The 20940-nt window shown below is 41.5% G+C and overlaps 1 protein-coding gene across 4 annotated transcripts in view; it reads right to left on the reverse strand.

Annotated features, from left to right (window-relative positions):
* LOC144699653 (choline transporter-like protein 1) overlaps positions 1 to 18337 on the reverse strand; it is an 80257-nt gene extending 61920 nt beyond the window's left edge. For 2 of the 4 annotated variants that reach the window (XM_078570765.1, XM_078570792.1), the window contains exon 1: positions 18179 to 18337. In XM_078570765.1, the coding sequence (XP_078426891.1) occupies positions 18179 to 18202 (24 nt within the window). In that variant the 5' untranslated portion in view covers positions 18203 to 18337. Of the gene's footprint in view, positions 1 to 1907; positions 1985 to 12822; positions 12958 to 18174 lie in introns of those variants that run through there. The other 2 variants (XM_078570775.1, XM_078570783.1) reach the window with 2 other exon arrangements.
* Between the last annotated feature and the right edge of the window lie 2603 nt (positions 18338 to 20940).

Here is a 20940-nt window from a genome sequence, read left to right on the forward strand (position 1 = left end):
TTTCATTGTGTGGGATTTTTATGGACGTATTTCGGAACCGCATTCTACAATTTGATCCACTTCACGAGAAACATAAAATTGGTGGGCTTTTTTTTGTGTAGAATGATATATGGGCAACATCCTGAAACACAGACAAGACTGCAGTGAGAAGCAGGCAGAGATACTGTGATATGGTATAATACCAGTTTTCCTTAAAATATTAAAGCTATCTTTACATGCAGCATTTTCATATCAAGTATTTTATAATTTAGATAGGATGTTCGCAATCACCAATCCACTTGTAAAGGGGTCTTTCAACTAAAAAAAGTTTTGAGAACCATGATCTACGAAGTATCTGCTCAGAGTCAGCATCACAATTTACTGCACGATATCCTATCTCTCCCCCCCCCCGCCACCCCCCCTCCCAACCTCCCCCTGCTGCTTGTACTCAAGGACAGATACAATTGTGCAAAATAAATCCAAGTCAAACTAGATACATCTAGGTAAAACCACCTAGAGGTATAACTATATTTAACCAGGATTCTGCTCTCCCACATGCAGCTTAAAAGGCCTGCCAAATAATAAAATATTGCAAATGGGTACTGTCTGTATCTGTGCAATAGATGATAATGAATAGAAATAGGGGAGTTTTATTACAATCTTGATAGTCATCAGATACAAGTCTAACCCCACATCAACCTTAAATATTTATTTTCCAGGAATTAAGGTTACAGTAATTTTTGGTCATCATATTCTTTACATTTAAAAAAAAATAGAAATTGAGATTGGCCCAGAAATTGGGACTGTGGATAGTGTACAACACTCAACTTTCAATCTTTCTGATGGTCAGATTCAGTCAGTCAACTCTGTGGCTTGCTAATTTTAAAAAAAAATCCGTTGACTGGATGTGGGCTTTGTTGGCCATTCCTAAATGCCCTTGAGAAAGTGGTGTTGATTCACCTTCTTGAATACAACTGACCGACTAGCTTGGCCATTTCAGAGGGTAGTTAATGGTCAACCACATTGCTGTTCGTCCAAATCACATATAGGCCTTAAAGAGCAAGGACCAACATTCTCTTTAAATTTTTGAGGGAGTGCAGGGTGATTTATTTAAGTGTTTGGCACTTCTAAATGTTTTTTTGCACAGCCGCACATGCACAGCAACTTAAAGAGGCCAACATGCATGCAGCCTATGTAGGGACTTTCAGATTGCTGCATATCTTATGGGAAACACTGGTAAGTACAGAAAGATTTCTTTCCCTAAAAAGATATTAGTGAACCAGTTTTATTTTTAAAAAGAACAATCCAATAGTTTCAGTCACCAACACAAATCCCAGTTTTTTTTTTAAATTCCAGATTTAACAAAATTTAAATTCTCCAGCTGCTATGGTGAGATTCAAGCTCACATCAAGGCCTCTGGGTTACTAGTTTAGCATCATAACCACTAGGCTACTGTAGGCCACATGTAATGCATTGGTACCTCCTCAATAAGAAGGAGCACTGTATTTGTGTGGTATTTTGGGCACAAGCTCATGCTTGTAGCTTCATTCCGCTAAAGGCACTAACTGAGACTACAAAGACAAATAAACAGTCTTTCCTACAATACTCAGGTGACAGATCACCAAAATGGCAGGATATTACTTTTAAACAATATGCTTCCTCTACACACTAGCTTGAAATTTTTTCAGAAACTACACGCTGAGCACATGTGAAAAAGCAATCACAACATTTCAAATAGGTGATTTTCATAAAGGTCTCCTACTCCATATTATAAAGGCAGATCTGCATTTATTTAGCCCCTCATCACATCTTACAGAAAATGTCTCAAAGTGCTTAGCACATACGGGACAGATCAGGGTTCTAACATTTGCAAAACTTGCAGATCCTCAGCCTCTTATTTTCTGTTCATTAATTCCCAATTCCCTGACCTGCTTTCTCAGCAAGCCTCAATTCCTATAGAGCGCCAAATTGCAAAGCCACCCGAAAGGTTCAGAAGAATCCAAAACTAGCAGTGGTAAATACAAGATTGTCACGAAGGAATCCAATAAAAAAGTTCAAGAAAAACACCCTTACCCAGAGAGTGGCGAGAGTGTGGGACTTGCTACCACATGGAGTTGCTGAGGTGAATAGCATAGTTATATTTAAGGGGAAGCTAGATAAATACATGAGAGAAAGGAATAGAATGTTATGCTGATAGGGCGAGATGAATTAAGGTGGAAGGACACTCATGCAAAGTAGAAATGGACAGTTGCAGTTCCATTAATTCTACATAATCCCTATAAAACAACTACTTTCAAATATAGTGATATTTAAGCAGTTGCTATGTACACAGCAAGACCACAAATTGCAGTAGGATGCATGGACAGCTAATCTCTTTTGAGGCACGTTGACCAAAACTCAAGAACTCACTGCTCTTCAGATTGTACCATGGGAATCTTCAATTGCCTCCAGAACCACTAGAACAGGTGGCATGGGGCCTCCCTCAACAACTTATCTGAAGGACAGCATCATTGACAAAGCAGCTCTCAGTACAAGAAAGGAGCGTCAACCTGGGCAATCATGAAATGGAACTTGAACCCACAAGTACTGACTCAGGAAGCATGGGTGCGACTTCCTGAGCTTGCTCATATAAGCTCCAAGAGGTGCAATTTTGCACCGGTTGTCACTGAGCTGAACCATTAATGGCTTCACTCCCCCACTATTTCCAAAGACTATACCATTGTAGAGTCAGTGGGAATGAATTGATAAAGACTCTGGTGGGTGTAGGGTGTCAACTTCTTGAATGTTCCAGTTCAAACTTGTGCTGTAGCAAATACAAGAGCATCTCCCTAAAGGATCTGGATTCTTGCTTTATTCTTGTGAAATGCTGATTAATTAGTACTTTTGGTCCACACTTTGGCAACCATATCCATGAGAATGCAGCCGTGAAAATTCCGCTTTGGTGAACAACATTTGAATAAAGAGAATGGAAGAGGTCAAGGTGAAGCAACTGGTGGGTGAAAGAAAGAAAGGAGAAAAATAACAGGGCGAAGAACTCAGAAAACTATTGGTAATGTGGCTGTTACAACAAGTTATCATCCTTGCTGCAGCGCACTAAGGTCACCAGTGAATTTTAGGAACCATCGGAAGTAAGACAAGTGGGAGTATTTTTTTTTTAAAAAACCATTTTCTCTCTCTTCCCCCTCTTTGAAACTTCACTCAGGTCATTGAAGGGCCAAAGCCCCAGTTACCATTTTGAATCAAGCCAACAACTGACAACAAATTGAAGCTTCTGTGAGTAAGTCACTTTGAGTGTTAGTTACAATATGGTGTTCCTAGAAAGAAAATGATTCAGCACCCAGAAGAGGAAATGGAGTAATGTTCTATTTCACTATACAAGTATCAGCCATTGCTCAGTTGGTTGCGCTCTCGCCTCAGTCACAAGGTTCTGGGTTTGAGTCCCACTCCAAGTAATGAGCACAACAATCAAGGTTGACACTCAAATGCAATGCTGAGGGAGCACTGCCGTCTTTCAGATAAGACATTAAACCCAAACGGCCCCGTCTCTCCTCTCAGGTAAAAGATCCCAGGGCACTATTTCAAAGAAGAGCAGGGGAGTTCTCCCCAGTGTCCTGGCCAATATTAATCCCTCAATCAATGTCACAAAAACAAATTATGTGGTCATTCCCACAAAGAGTAATGTAACAGTTTGCTGTGTGCAAACTGGCTGCCACAATTCTTATATTATAACACAACAGTGTCTACGTTTCAAGATGTCTGGTGGTTGTGAAAAGCACTATACAGGAGCAAGTCTTTCTTCCCCCACCCCCACAGCTGTTACTATCACCGATTAAGTGGGCATGTTACTCAGTGCATTGTGGACTGCAATGGTTCAAGGCGGCAGCTCACTACAGCCTTCTCAAGGGCAATTGGGGATGGGCAATAAGTTCTGGCCTAGCCAGAGACACCCACATCCCATAAGTGAATAAAAAAGTCAGGTTTTTCAGCATCTTCAGATAAGGACTCCCTTCTATTAACGACGTGGTTTGAATTTTTTTTAAAAATGTATTTCTCAGGCAGTATAAGTACTTGTTGATCAGCGAGCGTAATGTAAACAGGGTGTAAGGGGGAATTAAATGTATTAAAAGAGAATACAGCAAGAATTTGCTGAAAATAATTATCTCCAGGCAGCTGGTGCTACTAAGCACATTGATAGTTGAAGATTACCAGATGAACCTTGCACAGCCTTGAGTGTCAGACTGGAGACAAAGCATGACATTAAGAATAGGTTAAGCATGCTCTTCAACAGGTAAGGAAGGGACAGATGGTTTTAGCTTAGATATGGGAAGATGAACAATGGACAAAGAAGGGGCTTTGATGAAGCACAAGTAGTCTTGAGTTGCAAGAATCAAGGTCAATGTACACGTGCCTTAATTCTGATTGGATAGTATAACTATGTACACATGCTTTAGAATAATTGGGTAGCAAAATCACATGTTTATGTACTCAATAGGATAGAGATAGTATGGAACCGGTGTGTCAGTTACCGATTGGATGTATTCAAATATATTATAAGAAAATAGTACAAAAATAATGGAATGTAAATTGATCATGGAGCAAGGTCACTATTTTATGGAATGGTAGCAGCTCCCTTGCATATGCTCGAATAAACCGGTTAAAAAGAAGCCTGAGTCTCAAGTGGTCATTGCGGAATCGGAGAGTGTAGTAACTCCCCTTCATACAGAAATACAAAATTTCAAATGAACCTGCACATAGCAGCAACTATTGCATATTACCAGAAATAGTTTCAACATTCAGCATTGACAAATCTAAACTACCAATGTACTCTCATCATTTAATGGTGCTTTAAGCATGTTGCCACATTTTAGCTCCCTTTACTAAGCAAGCTTCCTCCAAGGTTACTATAGTGTGATTAAATGTTATTGGATTATCTGTGAAGAGAACTTGGCTCAATTACAACAACAATTTACTGCAGCCCAGATGATAAGAATTATGAGCAGTCAGTCAGCTAAACTGGGAGGTTACTGGTCTGCATTGCTACTGCACAGACTTCCACCTTCAGTTAATATCCCTAATCCTGAAATACAATCCTGAATAACCAGTAGTCAGTATTTTCACACTGGCTTTGACTATTAAATACATAAGGCTTTAACACCTTACTGTTGTCAACCCCTCCAATAGTGTTTCAAACTTGTAAGGTCTTACAATGCCACCTGAAACAAAGTATTGTCTGTGCAGTGTAGTTTAGTAAATCCATAGCAGTAGGATTAAGCAGCTTGGCTAATGGACCTCACTTTGGTAAATATGCACCAGTAAGTGTAATCCTTATCCCTGCTATATCAATGAACCACTCCTGCAAACTTGTTGTGGCTTTGACATCTCTCCCAGAGTAAAGCTGGACAATATTCTAACTACAGCTTAACTAACGATTCACATAGGTTTTGTGATGCCTCCTTAGTATTTTCTGCCTCTATTAATAAAAGAGGAACATTGGAACCTATTTGATATCTGGAATGATCCTTAGATCATATTTGATATCTGGGATGATCCATATACATGAATGGAGGCTCAAAACCCAGAATTTGACAAAGATTTTATAAATGACGAATACAAGCAAGCGATACATCTATGCACTTGCCTTGCAGAAGATTCACTGGGAGCTAGGAGCTCCCATCCAGGTACTTACTAATACGGAGTTCCTTCATTACATATGTATATCTTCTTAAAAACACGCCTACTTGTACAGTCACTGTCCAAACCACCACTCATCCTGACTCAGTGGGTGTCATGTTACTGCTTTTGATGCCAAACCATGGGAACTAAGGGACCCAGTTCTTAACAGCATCACCCAACATCGCGGAACCCTTGATTTCTCAGTATCTGAGTTCATCTGTTTCCCTCAGTTCTTTGCATTTCCCCAAAATGTTTTTTTTTTTAATTGTAAATATGCTTTGTTAACTTAATTTGATCTTTTCACTTTTTGTTTGCCATCCATTTTACAGCGTTCAATTATGGAATGAAACACCTTTTCCTACTTCCCTCACTTTATCTCACACTCTCATTAGATATTTCTTTATCTGCAGTCTGACAGTCTCAGTACTTTTGTAAGTGGGGCAGTCCTCTGTCCTTGGGAACCCCAACAGTTTCAAAGTGTCTTTATTAATTATCTATCAGTTTTGCCACCAGTGCATCTGCTCCTACCTCTTTTGTAATACTGTTTGGGTACTAGGCCATGTTTTGGATGTTACACGGTCATCTCATCAGACAAACGGAGAGAATTACCATCACTGCAACGGAGCTCCTGATCTTTGGCCAACTGGTGTGGAGGGGGAAAAGTCAGAACCACATCGTAGGTTTGTTCCTGCACCTGGCCAGGGTGGCCATTGACAGGTCCTGGTTGCAAGTAGTCAGTGGGAGTGCCCACTCCAACTGCCTGCCTCTCCACTGCAGCTTTGCCCGCACCCAGGCCAGGTGCAGGGACAAACCCACTAGGTGGTTTTGACTTTTTCTTCTCCACGCCAGGCGGCCAAAGATCAGGAGCTCGGTTGCAGTGAGGTGCGATAGTGCAGTGGTGGTAATTCTCTCCTCTTGTCTTATAAGATAGGGCTTTAAATTAAATAGTTGGGGGGGGTTCAGTTGCATGGAAATATAAAAAAATCAAAGTTTAAGGAGAGGATAAGAGTGCAGGTTAGTGATGAGGTTGATTGTTACCAAAAAGTGAAAGGAAGGGACAGTGTGTGTGAATGCCATATTGCACCAAAGAATCATAGCGTAGCATTCAGAACCAAACTAATATGAGTTAACAGCACAAATAGAGATAAATAGGTATGGTTTGGTGGCGATTACGGAGACGTGGTTACAGGGAGAACAGGTTTGGGAGTTGAATATCCAAGGGAACTCTGTTTCGGAAGGATAGGCAGGAAGGAAAAGGAGGTGGTGTAGCTTTGTTAGTAAAGGAAGAGATCAATGCTATAGTGAGGAATGATATAGGCACTGGAGAGCAAGACACTGAGTCAATCTGGGTAGAAAAAAGAAGTAGCAAGGGAAAGAAGTCCATGGTGGGAGTAATCTATAGGTCCCCAAACAGTAGTTCAGCAGTAGGGCACAGTATAAACCTGGAAATACTGGGAACATGTAAAGGTATGGCAATAATCATGGGTGATTTTAATATGCATATAGACTGGACTAATCAAATTGGCAAGGGTAGCCTTGAGGGAGAGTTCATAGAGTGTATTAGAGATAGTTTCTTGGAGCAATATGTTGTGGAGCCAACCAGGGAGCAGGCTTTTCTGGATTTGGTTTTGTGCAATGAGATGGGATTAATTAATGATCTCATAGTAAAGGATCCTCTAGGGAAGAGTGATCATAGCATGCTAGAATTTCAAGCTCAGTTTGAGAGCGAGAAACTTGAGTCCCGTGCTAATGTTCTTGGAGTTAAACAAAGGTAACTACATAGGCATGAGGGCAGATTTGGCCCTAGTGGACTGGGCAGGAAGACTACAAGGTAGGGCAGTTGATGAACAGTGGCAGATATTTAAGGAGATATTCAATTCTTCCCAAGTAAAATATATTCCAAAGAGGAAGAAAGATGGTAATAGGGGGACAAAGCATCCATGGCTAAGCAAGGAAGTTAAAGATAACATAGGCAAAAACTAAGGCATACCAAATTGCAAAGGTCAGTGGCAGGCTGGAAGATTGGGAAACTTTTAAAGATCAACAAAGAGTTACTAAAAAAAATAAGAAGAGCAAAGGTAAATTATGAAAGAAAACTAGCACAAAATGCAAAAACTGATAGCAAAAGCTTCTACAAATATATAAAAGGAAAGTGTAGCTAAAGTGAATGTTGGTTCCTTGGAGGATGAGACTGGGGAGTTAATAGTCAGGAACGCAGAAATGGCAGAGACTGTTAATCAAAATTTTGCCTCAGTTTTCACAGTGGAGGACACTAGTATCACCCCAATAGTAAACAGGTAGTGCAGAGGATATAGAGGAGGAGGAACTTAGAGCAATCACCATCACTAGAGAAAAAGTACTGAGCAAACTATTGGGATTAAAGAGTGACAAGTCCCCAGGACCTGATGGCCTACATCCCAGGGTCTTAAAGGAAGTGGCAGCAGAGAAAGCGGATGCATTGGCTATAATATTCCAAAAATCCCCAGATTCTGGAAAGGTTCCAGTGGATTGGAAAAATGCTAATATTAACGCCCTTATTCAAAAAGGAGGAGCAGAAAGTAGGAAACTATAGACCTGTTAGTCTAACATCTGTCATTGGGAAATTGTTGGAATCCATTATTAAGGAAGTAGTAATGGGGCATTTGGAAAGTCAAAATGCAATCCATCAGAGTCAGCATGGTTTTATGAACAGCAAATTGTGTTTGACTAATTTGCTAGAGTTCTTTGAAGATGTGACAAGCAAAGTGGATAATGGGGATCCTATAGATGTAGTATATCTGGATTTCCAGAATGCATTTGATAAGGTGCTGCACAAAAGATTAATACACAAGATAAGATCACACAGAGTTAGGGGTAATATATTAGCTTGGATAGGGGATTGGCTAACCAACAGAAAGCAGAGTGTCGGGATAAACGGGTCTTTTTCTGGATGGCAAGCTGTAACTAGTGGGGTGCCACAGGATTCGGTCCTTGGGCTCCAACTATTTACAATCGATATTAATGACTTGGATTCAGGGATAGAAGATACTATAGTTAAATTTGTAGATGACACCAAAATAGGTGGGAAAGTAAGTTGCAATGAAGAAATAAGAAATTTACAAATGGATATGGACAGGTTAGGTGAATGGGCCAAAATTTGGCAGATGGAGTTTAACGTGGATAAGCGTGAGGTTATCCATTTTGGTCGGAAGAATAAAAAGGCGACTTATTATTTAAATGGAGAGAAACTTCAGAATGCTTCAGTGTAGAGGGGTCTGGGCGTCCTCATGCATGAAGCACTGAAAGCTGTTATGCAGGTACAGCATGTAATAAGGAAGGCAAATGGAATTTTGGCATTTATTGCTAAAGGAATAGAGTATAAAAACAGGGAAGTGTTGTTGCAACTGCACAAGGCATTAGTGAGACCGTACCTTGAGTACTGTGCACAGTTTTGGTCCCCTTACTCGAGGAAGGATGTAGTTGCACTGGAGGCAGTTCAGGGAAGGTTCACTAGATTGATTCCAGAGATGCGGGGCTTGTCTTATGAGGAGAGATTGAGCAGCTTAGGTCTATACTCGCTAGAGTTTAGAAGGATGAGAGGAGATCTAATTGAGGTATATAAGATGCTAAAGGGGATAGACAAAGTAGACATGGAGTGGATGTTTCCTCTTGTGGGGCATTCTAGAACGAGAGGCCATAGTTTTAGGCTAAGGGGTGGTAGATTTAAATCAGAGATGAGGAGGAATTACTTTTCTCAAAGGGTCGTGAATCTGTGGAATTCACTACCTCAGAGTGCAGTGGATGCCTGGACGCTGAATAAAGTTGAGGAGATAGACAGATTTTTAATTAGTAACAGGTTGAAATGTTATGGGGAGAGGGCAGGAAATTGGAGTTGAGGCCAAAATGAGATCAGCCATGATCGTATTGAATGGCAGGGCAGGCTCGAGGGGCTGAGTTGCCTACTCCTGCTCCTAGTTCTTATGTTCTTAAAAAAAATCATTAAATGATTTATGATCACTGCTTCATTCGCTAACTCCAGTAACACATTCTGCAGCCTCAGAACAGTGTAAAAAAGGTTTTTCTGCTGTCTATTCTAAACATTTGATCTTGAGTTTATGGTCCTTTGTTCCAGACCCTCAAACACTGTAAACAATCAGTTTCTGTCCACCCCTTCAGCAATCAACTTGTCACTCACACTTCTGTTCTTAGGAAAACACCAGTTTTTTCAGGTCTGTCTTTGTATTACCATATACCAGACTGTATCCTAGTGAATCTGTGATCTAATCTTGCCAATGCCTCAACATCCCTTTCTGTAGTACAGAGCACAAAATGGCATACTGCACTCTAACCAACAGGGGTCTTATGAAGGTTTTATATAACTTCATGACATCTCTACTATTCCAGAACGCAAGACCCCGTCACCTTTTTCATTGGCCTTATCAATGGGAGGCACTGTTTTTCATTTCTTGTGAACCTTAACTCCCCTGCCCCCCCAATCCCTCTGTTCTCCCACATCACTGAAATTTCCACAGATCATTAAGTACTTGCATTTAATAATTATTACCTTTTGTTTTAAACCAATATGTACCATCTCACATTTACTGACATCAAGTTCCATCTTCCACTTTCCTGCCCATTCTATGATTTCCACTAGCAATTGACCTGCTTTGATGATTAGAATTACTTGTTATGCATCCTATTTCAGAATCATCTGAAGACTATTCCCTCCAGCTCTATGATTAAAATCATTGGCATACACAATGAACAGAAGCAATACCAGAACAGCACCAATATCCACTCAAAACTGCCTTTAACTCCTAGTCTCTTTCCCTCACTCTTAACCACTTTTAACCCAAATGTACCACCTTCCCTGGTTCCCAATCTTTAACAGTCTTGTGATACTTTGTTGATTACTTTCTCAAAGTCCATACACACCACATCCACCACATTTCCCCAGGTTACCTATTTAGGTTCCTTCTCATTTTTCCTTTCTACTGATATTTGATAATGTCATATCATATTTCATGTCCAATTCTTCCCTACTGCAAACGTTAAGCTTACTGACCTAACCCAAGTTAGCTTGGAAAATGAGTGCTACCTCGGTCATTATCCCATCCTCCGCCATACAGCCAGACTCAGTAGAACCCTGAAAAATAATTTCTAGCATCTAAGGCTACAACTTCCTAATTTCTTTCTGGATCCACGGCTGTATCTCATCCAGTTCCAGAGACTCGTCCTCATTCCTTCAGCTTAAACTAGCTTCTCTAATTCATTTTTAGACCCATTGTAATTTAAATAAAACTCTCTCAAGCGCTAAATTCTCAAACTTCTCTAAATTATGCAGTAGATTAAGCAGCACTACGACTAAGCTATGTTTTTAAAGAAAAAATTAACTCTGCTTTCTTAAGCATGTTTTTTTTATTTAACATGTTGTACCAAGTGTGACCACAGACATGTAGTATGCAAGCCTACCCGTGTGTGGACATGCCCCAGTGCTCATGAACCAAATTTCCAGTTTTAGGCAAAGAACTCCACTGCCTTGTGAAAACCTTGGCTGAGCTAAAGGCTAAGGGAGTAATCCCTGATAGAAAACCTGGAGTGGAGCCCAAAGGCAGACTTGATGCCAAACATATCAAGTTTGGACCACAGCTGTGGGCTCCAACAGTAAAACTGAAAGTAACAGTAGAATAAATACATTTAACTACTGAAAATAAAAATCAATTTCTCAGGTATACAAATAGTTGTTTGCTAGTACAGGACTGGAGTATTGCTGAAAAGAGAGACTTTTTTGTTGAAGCTTTCTGTCTTGCATTTATTAGGACAGTTCGCAAGAAAATACCAATGTCAGAGGAAACAACATACTTCTACTATATGAGAAGAGTGCCAATTGGTTGGCAAGTGCAAATTGCCTTGATGAATGCAAGTCGAAAAGCTTCAATAAAAAAATTCTCTTTTTTCCCCCCACTCTGTTTCCCAAAACTGCTTTATCCAATTCAGGATCGCGGGGAGTCAGACCCTATCCCGACAGGCATTGGGGGCTAGGCAGGGTGTACCCAAGACGGGATGCCATCACAGGGCACAAATTCACACTGAGGGGCAATTTACCATAGCCAATCCACCTAACCAGCACATCTTTGGACAGTGGAAGGAAACCCACGCAGACATGGGGAGAACGTGCAAACTCCACACCGACACCCGAGGTCAGGCTAGAACCCAGGTCCCTGGAGGTGTGAGGCAGCAGCTCAAACCACTGCACCACCTCTTTTTTTCAGCAATACTCAAATAAATTTCTGTTACTCAGGCCACCAAAGCACTTTTAATTCAGTACATGAGTCATAAAATGAGTCATGAAATCCATTCTATTGTTCCTAAACACCAAGGGAACTTGGTTACTTATCTAAATTGATGAGATTGAGCTCAAGTGTAGACTCCATGTAGAGGCGAGAAGGATACAATTTATACATTAAGATAAAAGCAAAAAACCGCGGATGCTGGAAATCCAAAACAAAAACACCTGGAAAAACTCAGCAGGTCTGGCAGCATCTGCGGAGAGGAACACAGTTAACATTTCGAGTCCGTATGACTCTTCAACAGAATTAAGGAAAAATAGAAAAGAGGTGAAATATAAGGTGGTTTAAGGGGGGTGGTGGGACAAGTAGAGCTGTCCCACCTCCCCCCAGCCTTAAACCAGCTTATTATTCACCTCTTTTCTATTTTTCCTTACTTCTGTTGAAGAGTCATACGGACTCGAAATGTTAACTGTGTTCCTCTTCGTAGATGCTGTCAGACCTGCTGAGTTTTTCCAGGTATTTTTGTTTTTGTTTACAATTTATACATTACTGGAATCAACTGATGACATTGCGGCAGCTGTGGCTCACCAGTTCATTCACTTCGTACTACATTTCATTGAAGATTGATTAGAGTGGCCAGCAAAATTGAAATGCTACTCCTACTCCTTAGTGGACTCAGTTTGCACTGCAAATCTTTGCAATGACATCTGTAATGAATTGGGTGTGGTTCTTACTGAGTAAGAAATGCTACATAGTGTGATATTTGCTGATACACTCCACTAGCCACAAAACACAGTAAAGGAACATTTAAATAGTTACACATTTTAAAGCATCAGAACCTTCCAAGCAGAAAACTACATTTATCCCCTGTGTTATGCAGTCAGCTCCGCTCAAATTTAACTTCCTTGAGATGTCCCGAAAATTGCACAACGTATGGTTTTTCTTACAGAGTAACTACGCTTCAAAGTCCTTCGAGGGCCAAAATGTGCTTTGGAATGTCTTGAGGTTGTGATATGTGCAATATAAATGCAGGCCTAAAAAAAGCATAAAGTTGTGGACAATGAAAAGACTTGAAAAGGAGAGAGCGCGGGTGAGAAATCCTCAGCAGTGGAATCAAAAACAGAGACACAAAAAGGAAGAGAAGAAAAACAGACTAATTGTAAAGTGAAAATGCTATGAAGATTCGAGAAGCCTCAGCTTTATAGTCTTAATTGAAAGGCTGTGCTTCAAGTGGGGAAAGGCAAAAGTTTGCAAAATGTTAAATTCATCAAATGCATCTCCTATGGCACTGCTTACAATGAGCAAGTGGGCACACTGCTCTTTTGAACTCAAACTTGAACTCATCCAAAACTCTACTATGTCCTAGCTCACACTAATTCCCTTCACCCATCAGCCTCATGCTCACACAGCCAAATTCAGCCCTAGTTGAGCAATGCCTCAACTTTAAAATTCACATCCTTGTTGTCAAAGCCCTCTATGGCCACACCCCTATCTATCTTTGTAATCCCCTCCAGCCTCACAACTCTCCGAGATCTCTGCACTCCACCAATTTCTGGCCTTTTGCGAATCCCCAATTTATTTATTCCACACTGGTGGCCATGCCTTCAGCTGTCAGGGCCTCAAGTTTTGGAATTCCCTCCCTAAATCTCTCCACCTCTCTTTCCTGCTTTAAAACACTCCTTAAAAAACTTCTCTCTTTGACCAAGCTTTTGGTCATCCCCGAATATCTTACAGGATTCAGTGTCAAATTTTCTTTGACAACACCCCTGTGAAAGGTCTTGGGAGTCTTAATAAATTAATGAGGTTCTAAGATTTTAAACTGATGTTTCAGAGATCGAAAGCCATACCCCTATTCTGTTTTTCCCAGGAATGAAAGGCTTAACCTATGAGGAACGTTTGAGGACTCTGGGTCTACACTCGATGGAGATTAGAAGGATATGGGGGGGATCTGATTGAAACTTACAGAATGCTGAGAGGCCTGGATAGAGTGGACGAGGGGAAGATGTTTCCATTAGTAGGAGAGACTAGGACCCGAGGGCACAGCCTCAGAGTAAAGGGAAGACCTTTTAGAACAGAGATGAGGAGAAACTTCTTTAGCCAGAGAGTGGTGAATCTATGGAATTCATTGCCACAGAAGGCTGTGGAGACCAGGTCATTGATTGTATTTAAGACCGAGATAGATAGGTTCTTGATTGGTAAGGGGATCAAAGGCTACCGGGAGAAGACGGAAGTATGGGGTTGAGAAACTTATCAGCCATGTTTGAATAGCGGAGCAGACTCGCTGGGCCGAATGGCCTAATTTCTGCTCCTATGTCTTATGGTCTATTCATTTTTTCTGTGAAAACTAAATCAGTTGCCTTGATTATTATGCAACACAGCCAATCTTGTGCGCCGTTGTTCCTGCAGAAAGGAAACCTCTGCCTGCAAATGTCTTTCTCACTCTAAATGGCTTGCACTCTTTTCTTTCTATAGCTGTTAGTTTTCTCATTGTGCTGTGTCTGAATATTTTCCTCACTATGTCTCACGGTGCAAGTCTCCCCATCATTACTTCCTCCCTGTTCAATTTCAGCCAGCCTTTGACTCTCATTTATGTTCCTTTAATGAGATGTATGTAATTTTTCTCTTCTGTAGAAACATACCAAGGTGGTGCAAAGCCTCGAGCAAGCTACAGGCAGCCACGACTGTCCGGCACGGAAAGGTTGTTAAGTAACGTATGCAAGGGAAAGCAAGTGGAGTGGGCATGCTTGAGACTCAGGGCAGAATGCACAAAGCGGAAGGAACCAGTAGGCAATAAGAGCTCGTAAATATACATCAACCTGTAGTAGGCACAGATAAGGACTTGGAAGAAAGAGGAAGAGTTTGCAGTCTTGGAAAAACTTGACTGATGGGATCCATTGGGAATTGCCAATTTGGAATGGCTAGCTGCCGAATCAAATGGAGATGTAGCTACCAAGTTTTGCCGCTAATCACTCAGGGCAGGTATCAGGAGGAACTTTCTCATCCAAAGACTGACAAATCTCTGCAATGTGTGGGACGTCAACCATACTAGGGCTGTTGAAAATACAGCTCAACATTCATTTGCCTTTTTACTTAGTTCTGTTGAAGAGTCATACGGACTCAAAACGTTAACTGTGTTCCTCTCTGCAGATGCTGCCAGGCCTGCTGAGTTTTTCCAGGTATTTTTATTTTTGTTTTGGATTTCCAGCATCCGCAGTTTTTTGCTTTTATTCATTTGCTTTCGCTGAATTAAGTAGTCTTCTTATGAATTACAACTATCATTAAGCAAACAGTAATCTCCGGGACTAATTTTGAACATCTTGAGGGGCAAAAGGGGGAAGGAGTTGATTGGGCGACGTGGTCAAAGAAGAACTTTCCAGATCTTCCACCCTCCCCTGCCCAAACTGACCTGAGTTTTTAATCTGTGGTCTTTTCCTCCTCACCCAGTTCACACGGTGCCAGATAGACTGGAGAATGCAGACATTGAGATACACAAGATATCAATTTTTGGGACAGGCTAAATGGACAAGATGAGTCATTTCCTATTTATCACTGTTTGCCTGTATCTTATCAAGAACACAACATTTCCACTCCCAGGTACAGTGGGATAGCAATTATGTTACCAGGCTTGTAATCTAGAGAACCTTTGCTGTCTCAGGATTATCCTCAGCATTTCTTGGCACGGCAAGGTCACCAACTTAGAAGTCCTGGAGCATGCTCATTCCATCAGCATCCACTCATTGCTAAGTCAATGACATCTGCACTGTCTCGGCCACATTCATCAGATGTATGACAGCATAATACCCAAAGTATGGTGAACTGGCCATTGGACATCCATATCTCCACAATAAGGACACCTACAAGCATGATAACATGATGGCAGACATTGACACTGGCAACTGAGAGACAGTTGCCAACAGCCGTGACCACTTATGGCGGACAGTTTGGAGGGGCACTGCAAAAGCCAAGCAGAAAAAAGCTCAGCTGGCTGAGAAAAGAGGAAATGAATCATGCACTATCTCAGCCCACTATCTTCCGCTGCAGCAAAAGCAGCAGAAACTATCAAGACAGAGGGGGGCTCCTGAGCCACACCAGGCGACACATAACACAGAGTTGGCCATCACACCGTAAATCATAATCTTACATGACGGAAGGTTACCAATGATCTCAAGACACATGTTCAAATCCCACCATGGCAGCCGTGGAATTCAAATGTCATTAATTGAATAAATTAGAAATAAGAAGCCATCACAAAACTGTTGGATTGCCATTAAAAAAACTATGTGGTGCACTAATACTTTAGGGAAGGAAATCTGGCATCCTTGCCTGGTCTATATATGGTCTATGACCCAAATTGCCCTGTGAAGCCACTCAGTTGCATTCAGAAAAGACAGCTTAACACCACGTTCTATGGGGAAATTAGGAATGGGCAATAAATACCAGCAATGCCCACATCCACTGAACGAGTAAAAAAAAAATACCTGGAAAAACTCAGCAGGTCTGGCAGCATCTGCGGCGAGGAACACAGTTAACGTTTCGAGTCCGTATGACTCTTCAGCAGAACTAAGTAAAAATATCCTACTCGAAACGTTAACTGTGTTCCTCTCCGCAGATGATGCCAGACCTGCTGAGTTTTTCCAGGTATTTTTATTTTGCATGTCCAGCATCCGCAGTTTTTTGCTTTTATCTCAGAGTGAAAAATAATGTTACACTCAGAAGTAAAAAGTAACAAAATGCTGGGAGGAGCAACGGCGGAGAAGAAGAGTTGACGTTTCGAGTCCTCATGACCCTTCAGCAGAACTGAGTAAAGTTAGGAGAGGGGTGAAATATAAGCTGGTTTAAGGTGGGGGGGGGGGGGGGGGGGTTGGTTGTAGGGACAAGCAGCCAGACGGAGGAGAGTAGTGGTGGATGGGGATTGTTCGGGCCTCTGTTCAAGGAAGAAGCTAAGGGCCCTCAGAACATCCTGGTGGGGGATGGAGGCGTAGAGGGATTGGACGTCCATGGTGAAGAGGAAGCGATTGGGGCCAGGGAACTGGAAATTGTTGATGTCATGTAAGGTGTCAGAGGAATCACGGATGTAGGTGGGAAGGGACTGGACAAGGGGAGAGAGAAGGGAGTCAAGATAACGAGAAATGAGTTCCGTGGGGCAGGAACAGGCTGACACGATCGGTCTGCCGGGACATTTCGGTTTGTGGATTTTGGGTAGGAGGTAGAAGCGGGCCGTCCGAGGTTGGGCGACTATCAGGTTGGAAGCTGTGGGAGGAAGATCTCCAGAGGAGATGAGGTCAGTGACAGTTTCCAGGTAATTCTGTTTTTGTTTTGGATTTCCAGCATCCGCAGTAGTTTTTTGTTTTTAACAAAATGCTGGGGCCGTTTCACATTCATGAACGTTACTGTCTCTCTCCTCAGTCACAGGTCAATAGTTACAGGGGCCTGCATAACCATCGACTGCTACCTTAAATGTTAGTGCGAAGTTTCTTCAAACTCCAAACACAGCAACTCGGTTTACATAAAAATAACACCCCTCGTTCTTCCCAATAACATCTCTCCAATACAATGACCATCATTCATCCATAGCTCGCGAAAAAAAAATTAAACACTCCTTTGTTTCCATGAAAAGCCCTATTCAAAACGCTTCTAAACCAACTTATCCCCTTGCTTGCTGCTAGCAAATATTTTTGTTGCTATTGTTCCGGAACATTTTGCATATCTGAAGGTCTAAAATCAATTGTTTGACCAAATAAGTAAATATGTAGGGGATTATGTTATGCACTGCCTGAAAGATAATTGACGGGTTTCCCTCAGCTTGGACAGGTTTGTACAGGTTACAATTTTGCTGCATTTAGGTCAGAATTTGACCACGAGCAGCACTTCCACCGCAAAACACAAATAGAATCACCAAATTGCTAGTGAAAGGATCTGACTGCTTTGGTTAATTATTGCGTAAAGCGAAACCATTAAGTTTTCCTCTGCAATTAAATTCTAGTGCAAAAACAAAATCCTCTACGGCTCCAGGTGGCTGACAAGTGCGACGGAAAACATTTTTTAAAAAAGAGATTGTGTGTAGATTATGAGTATTTTTTTGTAGGGAGGGGAGGGAGGAGAATTAAATGCAGTTCATTGCGCTGGCGGTTTACAGAAATAAACATTTTAAGTGGGGTTAGAACAGAGAGAAAGAGAGAAAAAGAAACTAAGTTATTCAGTCACAGAAACAAAGTATTAGACCTTGGGCAAGGTTTCAGCCACATTGTTTCACTCACCTCTTCACCTCCACAGCAACCCATCGCCGGCAAACATCAACCCAGAGATCACTCCCCCTTACAAAACTGGCAAATAATAACTGCAAGATACTATTAGTAAAGACGGGAAACTGCAGCCGCACCCTTAACACAATCTAGAAAGGAGCTCGAGTGTCACAACCAAAGCCACACTGACTCCCCTAGTGTCACACCCTAACCGGCACTGACTGCTTCGATATCCTCTATACACATGGTGCCTGACCTACTGAGTATTAGCCAGCATTTTTATTTTTCCCCAGCACTTTCTGTGTTGTTTTTTTTTGTGTATTTCAGATTTCCAGCATCTGCAGTGTTCTCCTTTTCGATATGTGTCCGGTGTCATGTAATTAGTTACAATTTGCATTGTAAAGTGAGTGCCATGTACTCCAATGAACCAAATTGTCCTCTGATGCACTATATGCAATTGCCACAGCTGCATTCAGTTATAATGTACCTTCACAAGTCTTAACGTGTAAAATATACTTTTTGGGGGTGGGGTGGAGAAAATCTACTCCCTGAACTATTTCACACAAAAATTGACTGGACAGGATTGTCATGAAGCTATTAGACCATAAGACATAGGAGCAGAAATTAGGCTATTCAGCCCATCGAGTCTGCTCCGCTATTCAATCATGGCTGATAAGTTTCTCAACCCCATTCTCCCGCCTTCTCCCCGTAACCTTTGATCCCCTTACCAATCAAGAACCTATCTATCTCGGTCTTAAATACACTCAATGACCTGGTCTCCACAGCCTTCTGTGGCAATGAATTCCATAGATTCATCACTCTCTGGCTAAAGAAGTTTCTCCTCATCTCTGTTCTAAAAGGTCTTCCCTTTACTCTGAGGCTGTGCCCTCGGGTCCTAGTCTCTCCTACTAATTGAAACATCTTCCCCACGTCCACTCTATCCAGGCCTTTCAGTATTCTGTAAGTTTCAATCAGATCCCCCCTCATCCTTCTAAACTCCATCGAGTATAGACCCAGAGTCCTCAAATGTTCCTCATATGTTAAGCCTTTCATTCCTGGGATCATTCTCGTGAACCTCCTCTGGACCCTCTCCAGGGCCAGCACATCCTTCCTGAGATACGGGGCCCAAAATTGCTCACAATATTCTAAATGTGGTCTGACCAGAGCCTTATAAAGCCTCAGCAGCACATCCCTGCTTTTATATTCTAGTCCTCTCAAAATTTATAATATATAATATTTTGGAAAATATTTTCCTTTTAAAATAGAGGTTTAATCTGCAGGTGTGGCTTGATTGGATTAAAGCCAGCTAGTCTGGTTGCTTTGATACGTACTAGTTTGAGATGTAAACAGAGAGCTAGAGTGCATTTGCATCTTTTGAATAGAGCACTAAAGAAGTGGGGTGAAAACTTGACACCTTTCTAGCAGCTACCAAGCAATATGTTTATATTACTAATAAAATTGGTACTATGAATGGGGTTTCATTGTTAAAAGATAAAGTTCAAAGAGGCTGGTGCAACAATGGGAATTTGAACTCAATCAGTGGTGGTAGGTATAACTTCATTTTTCGGGTGTGCAGAGCAGAGGTAATGTGAGATCAAAAGGCAGCTGCAAGCCTCCAACTGGTTCCACAGTGAAAAGAATCTCATTTTGAATTTGTAAGGTGAAAATGCTTTGCCTGGTGTTTGGTTAAGTCTATGGGTTGCTGTTGCCTTAATGGAGATTAGTTTGGGAATTTGTTCAAAGTTATGATAGTAGTGATTTGTAGCCATGTGTGTATATATTTTTAACCTGTGTAAATTAGTTTAATGTAAAATCTCAAGAACTGATGATCTGATTCCTGAATTTAGAGTCGCATCTCAAACATAACACTTAAAATTATAGGTTATGACAGTTGTTTAAAGTTTCCCTCCGGGATTTTTAAGTAACTCCGCTTTAGCAACTGCATCGGTCATAACAAGGGCCCATGGAATTGAGTGGTGCAAATCTAGAGCATTTTATCATGATCACTGGGCATCACAGGCATTGGAGTGTATCATCAATACAGAATAAAGTTCTTATTCAAATTGATACTTCCTTTGGGAATTTTTAATTTAGTTTTCCATGGCTGCCTAAAAAAAGTAGGCACTTTTGTTGGGTTATTTTTGTGTAGTGATGCTGGTGCAACCCCGTGTCTTATGTGTATTTCAGCTGGAACAGAGACAACTACATGTATTTCTGGGAAAGGAGAGCTTTGAGGTTCCTCGTAGGAAGGTTCCCCTCCAAGCCACTCACCATCCTGCCTTGGAAATATATCGCTGTCCCTTCACTGAGGCTGGGTCAAAATCCTGGAACTCCCTCCCTGACAGCGCTGCAGGTGTACCTACACTACATGGACTGCAGCGGTTCAAGAAGGCAGCTCACCACCGCCTTCCCAAGGGCAATTAGGGATGGGCAATAAATGCTGGCCTAACCAGCGACACCCACGTCCCATGAACGAACATAAAAGAAAAGGTGGGATTAAGATTAATTCCAAGAAGAGTGACGTGTGGGGCAAATTGCCTTTTCTTGCTTCTTAGGTTTCCTATTATGTCATCAGCTTAAACATTATCATTATTCCAAATATTGACGCAAGACATGAAATTATGTTTTTTTTGGCTGGGCTTTAATTATATACAATGAAATGTCAATCATTTTTAAAACAACCTAAGTAGCAGTTGTCTTGTTCTCCCAGCAGTGGTTTATGCAGCACAGGCCCGATGCTTTTGTCTACCATCTGGGTTGACAACGCTAGTCAGTCA

The sequence above is a fragment of the Cetorhinus maximus genome, chromosome 2 (genome assembly GCF_964194155.1).
Source record: "Cetorhinus maximus chromosome 2, sCetMax3.hap1.1, whole genome shotgun sequence".
Lineage (NCBI taxonomy): Eukaryota > Metazoa > Chordata > Chondrichthyes > Lamniformes > Cetorhinidae > Cetorhinus > Cetorhinus maximus.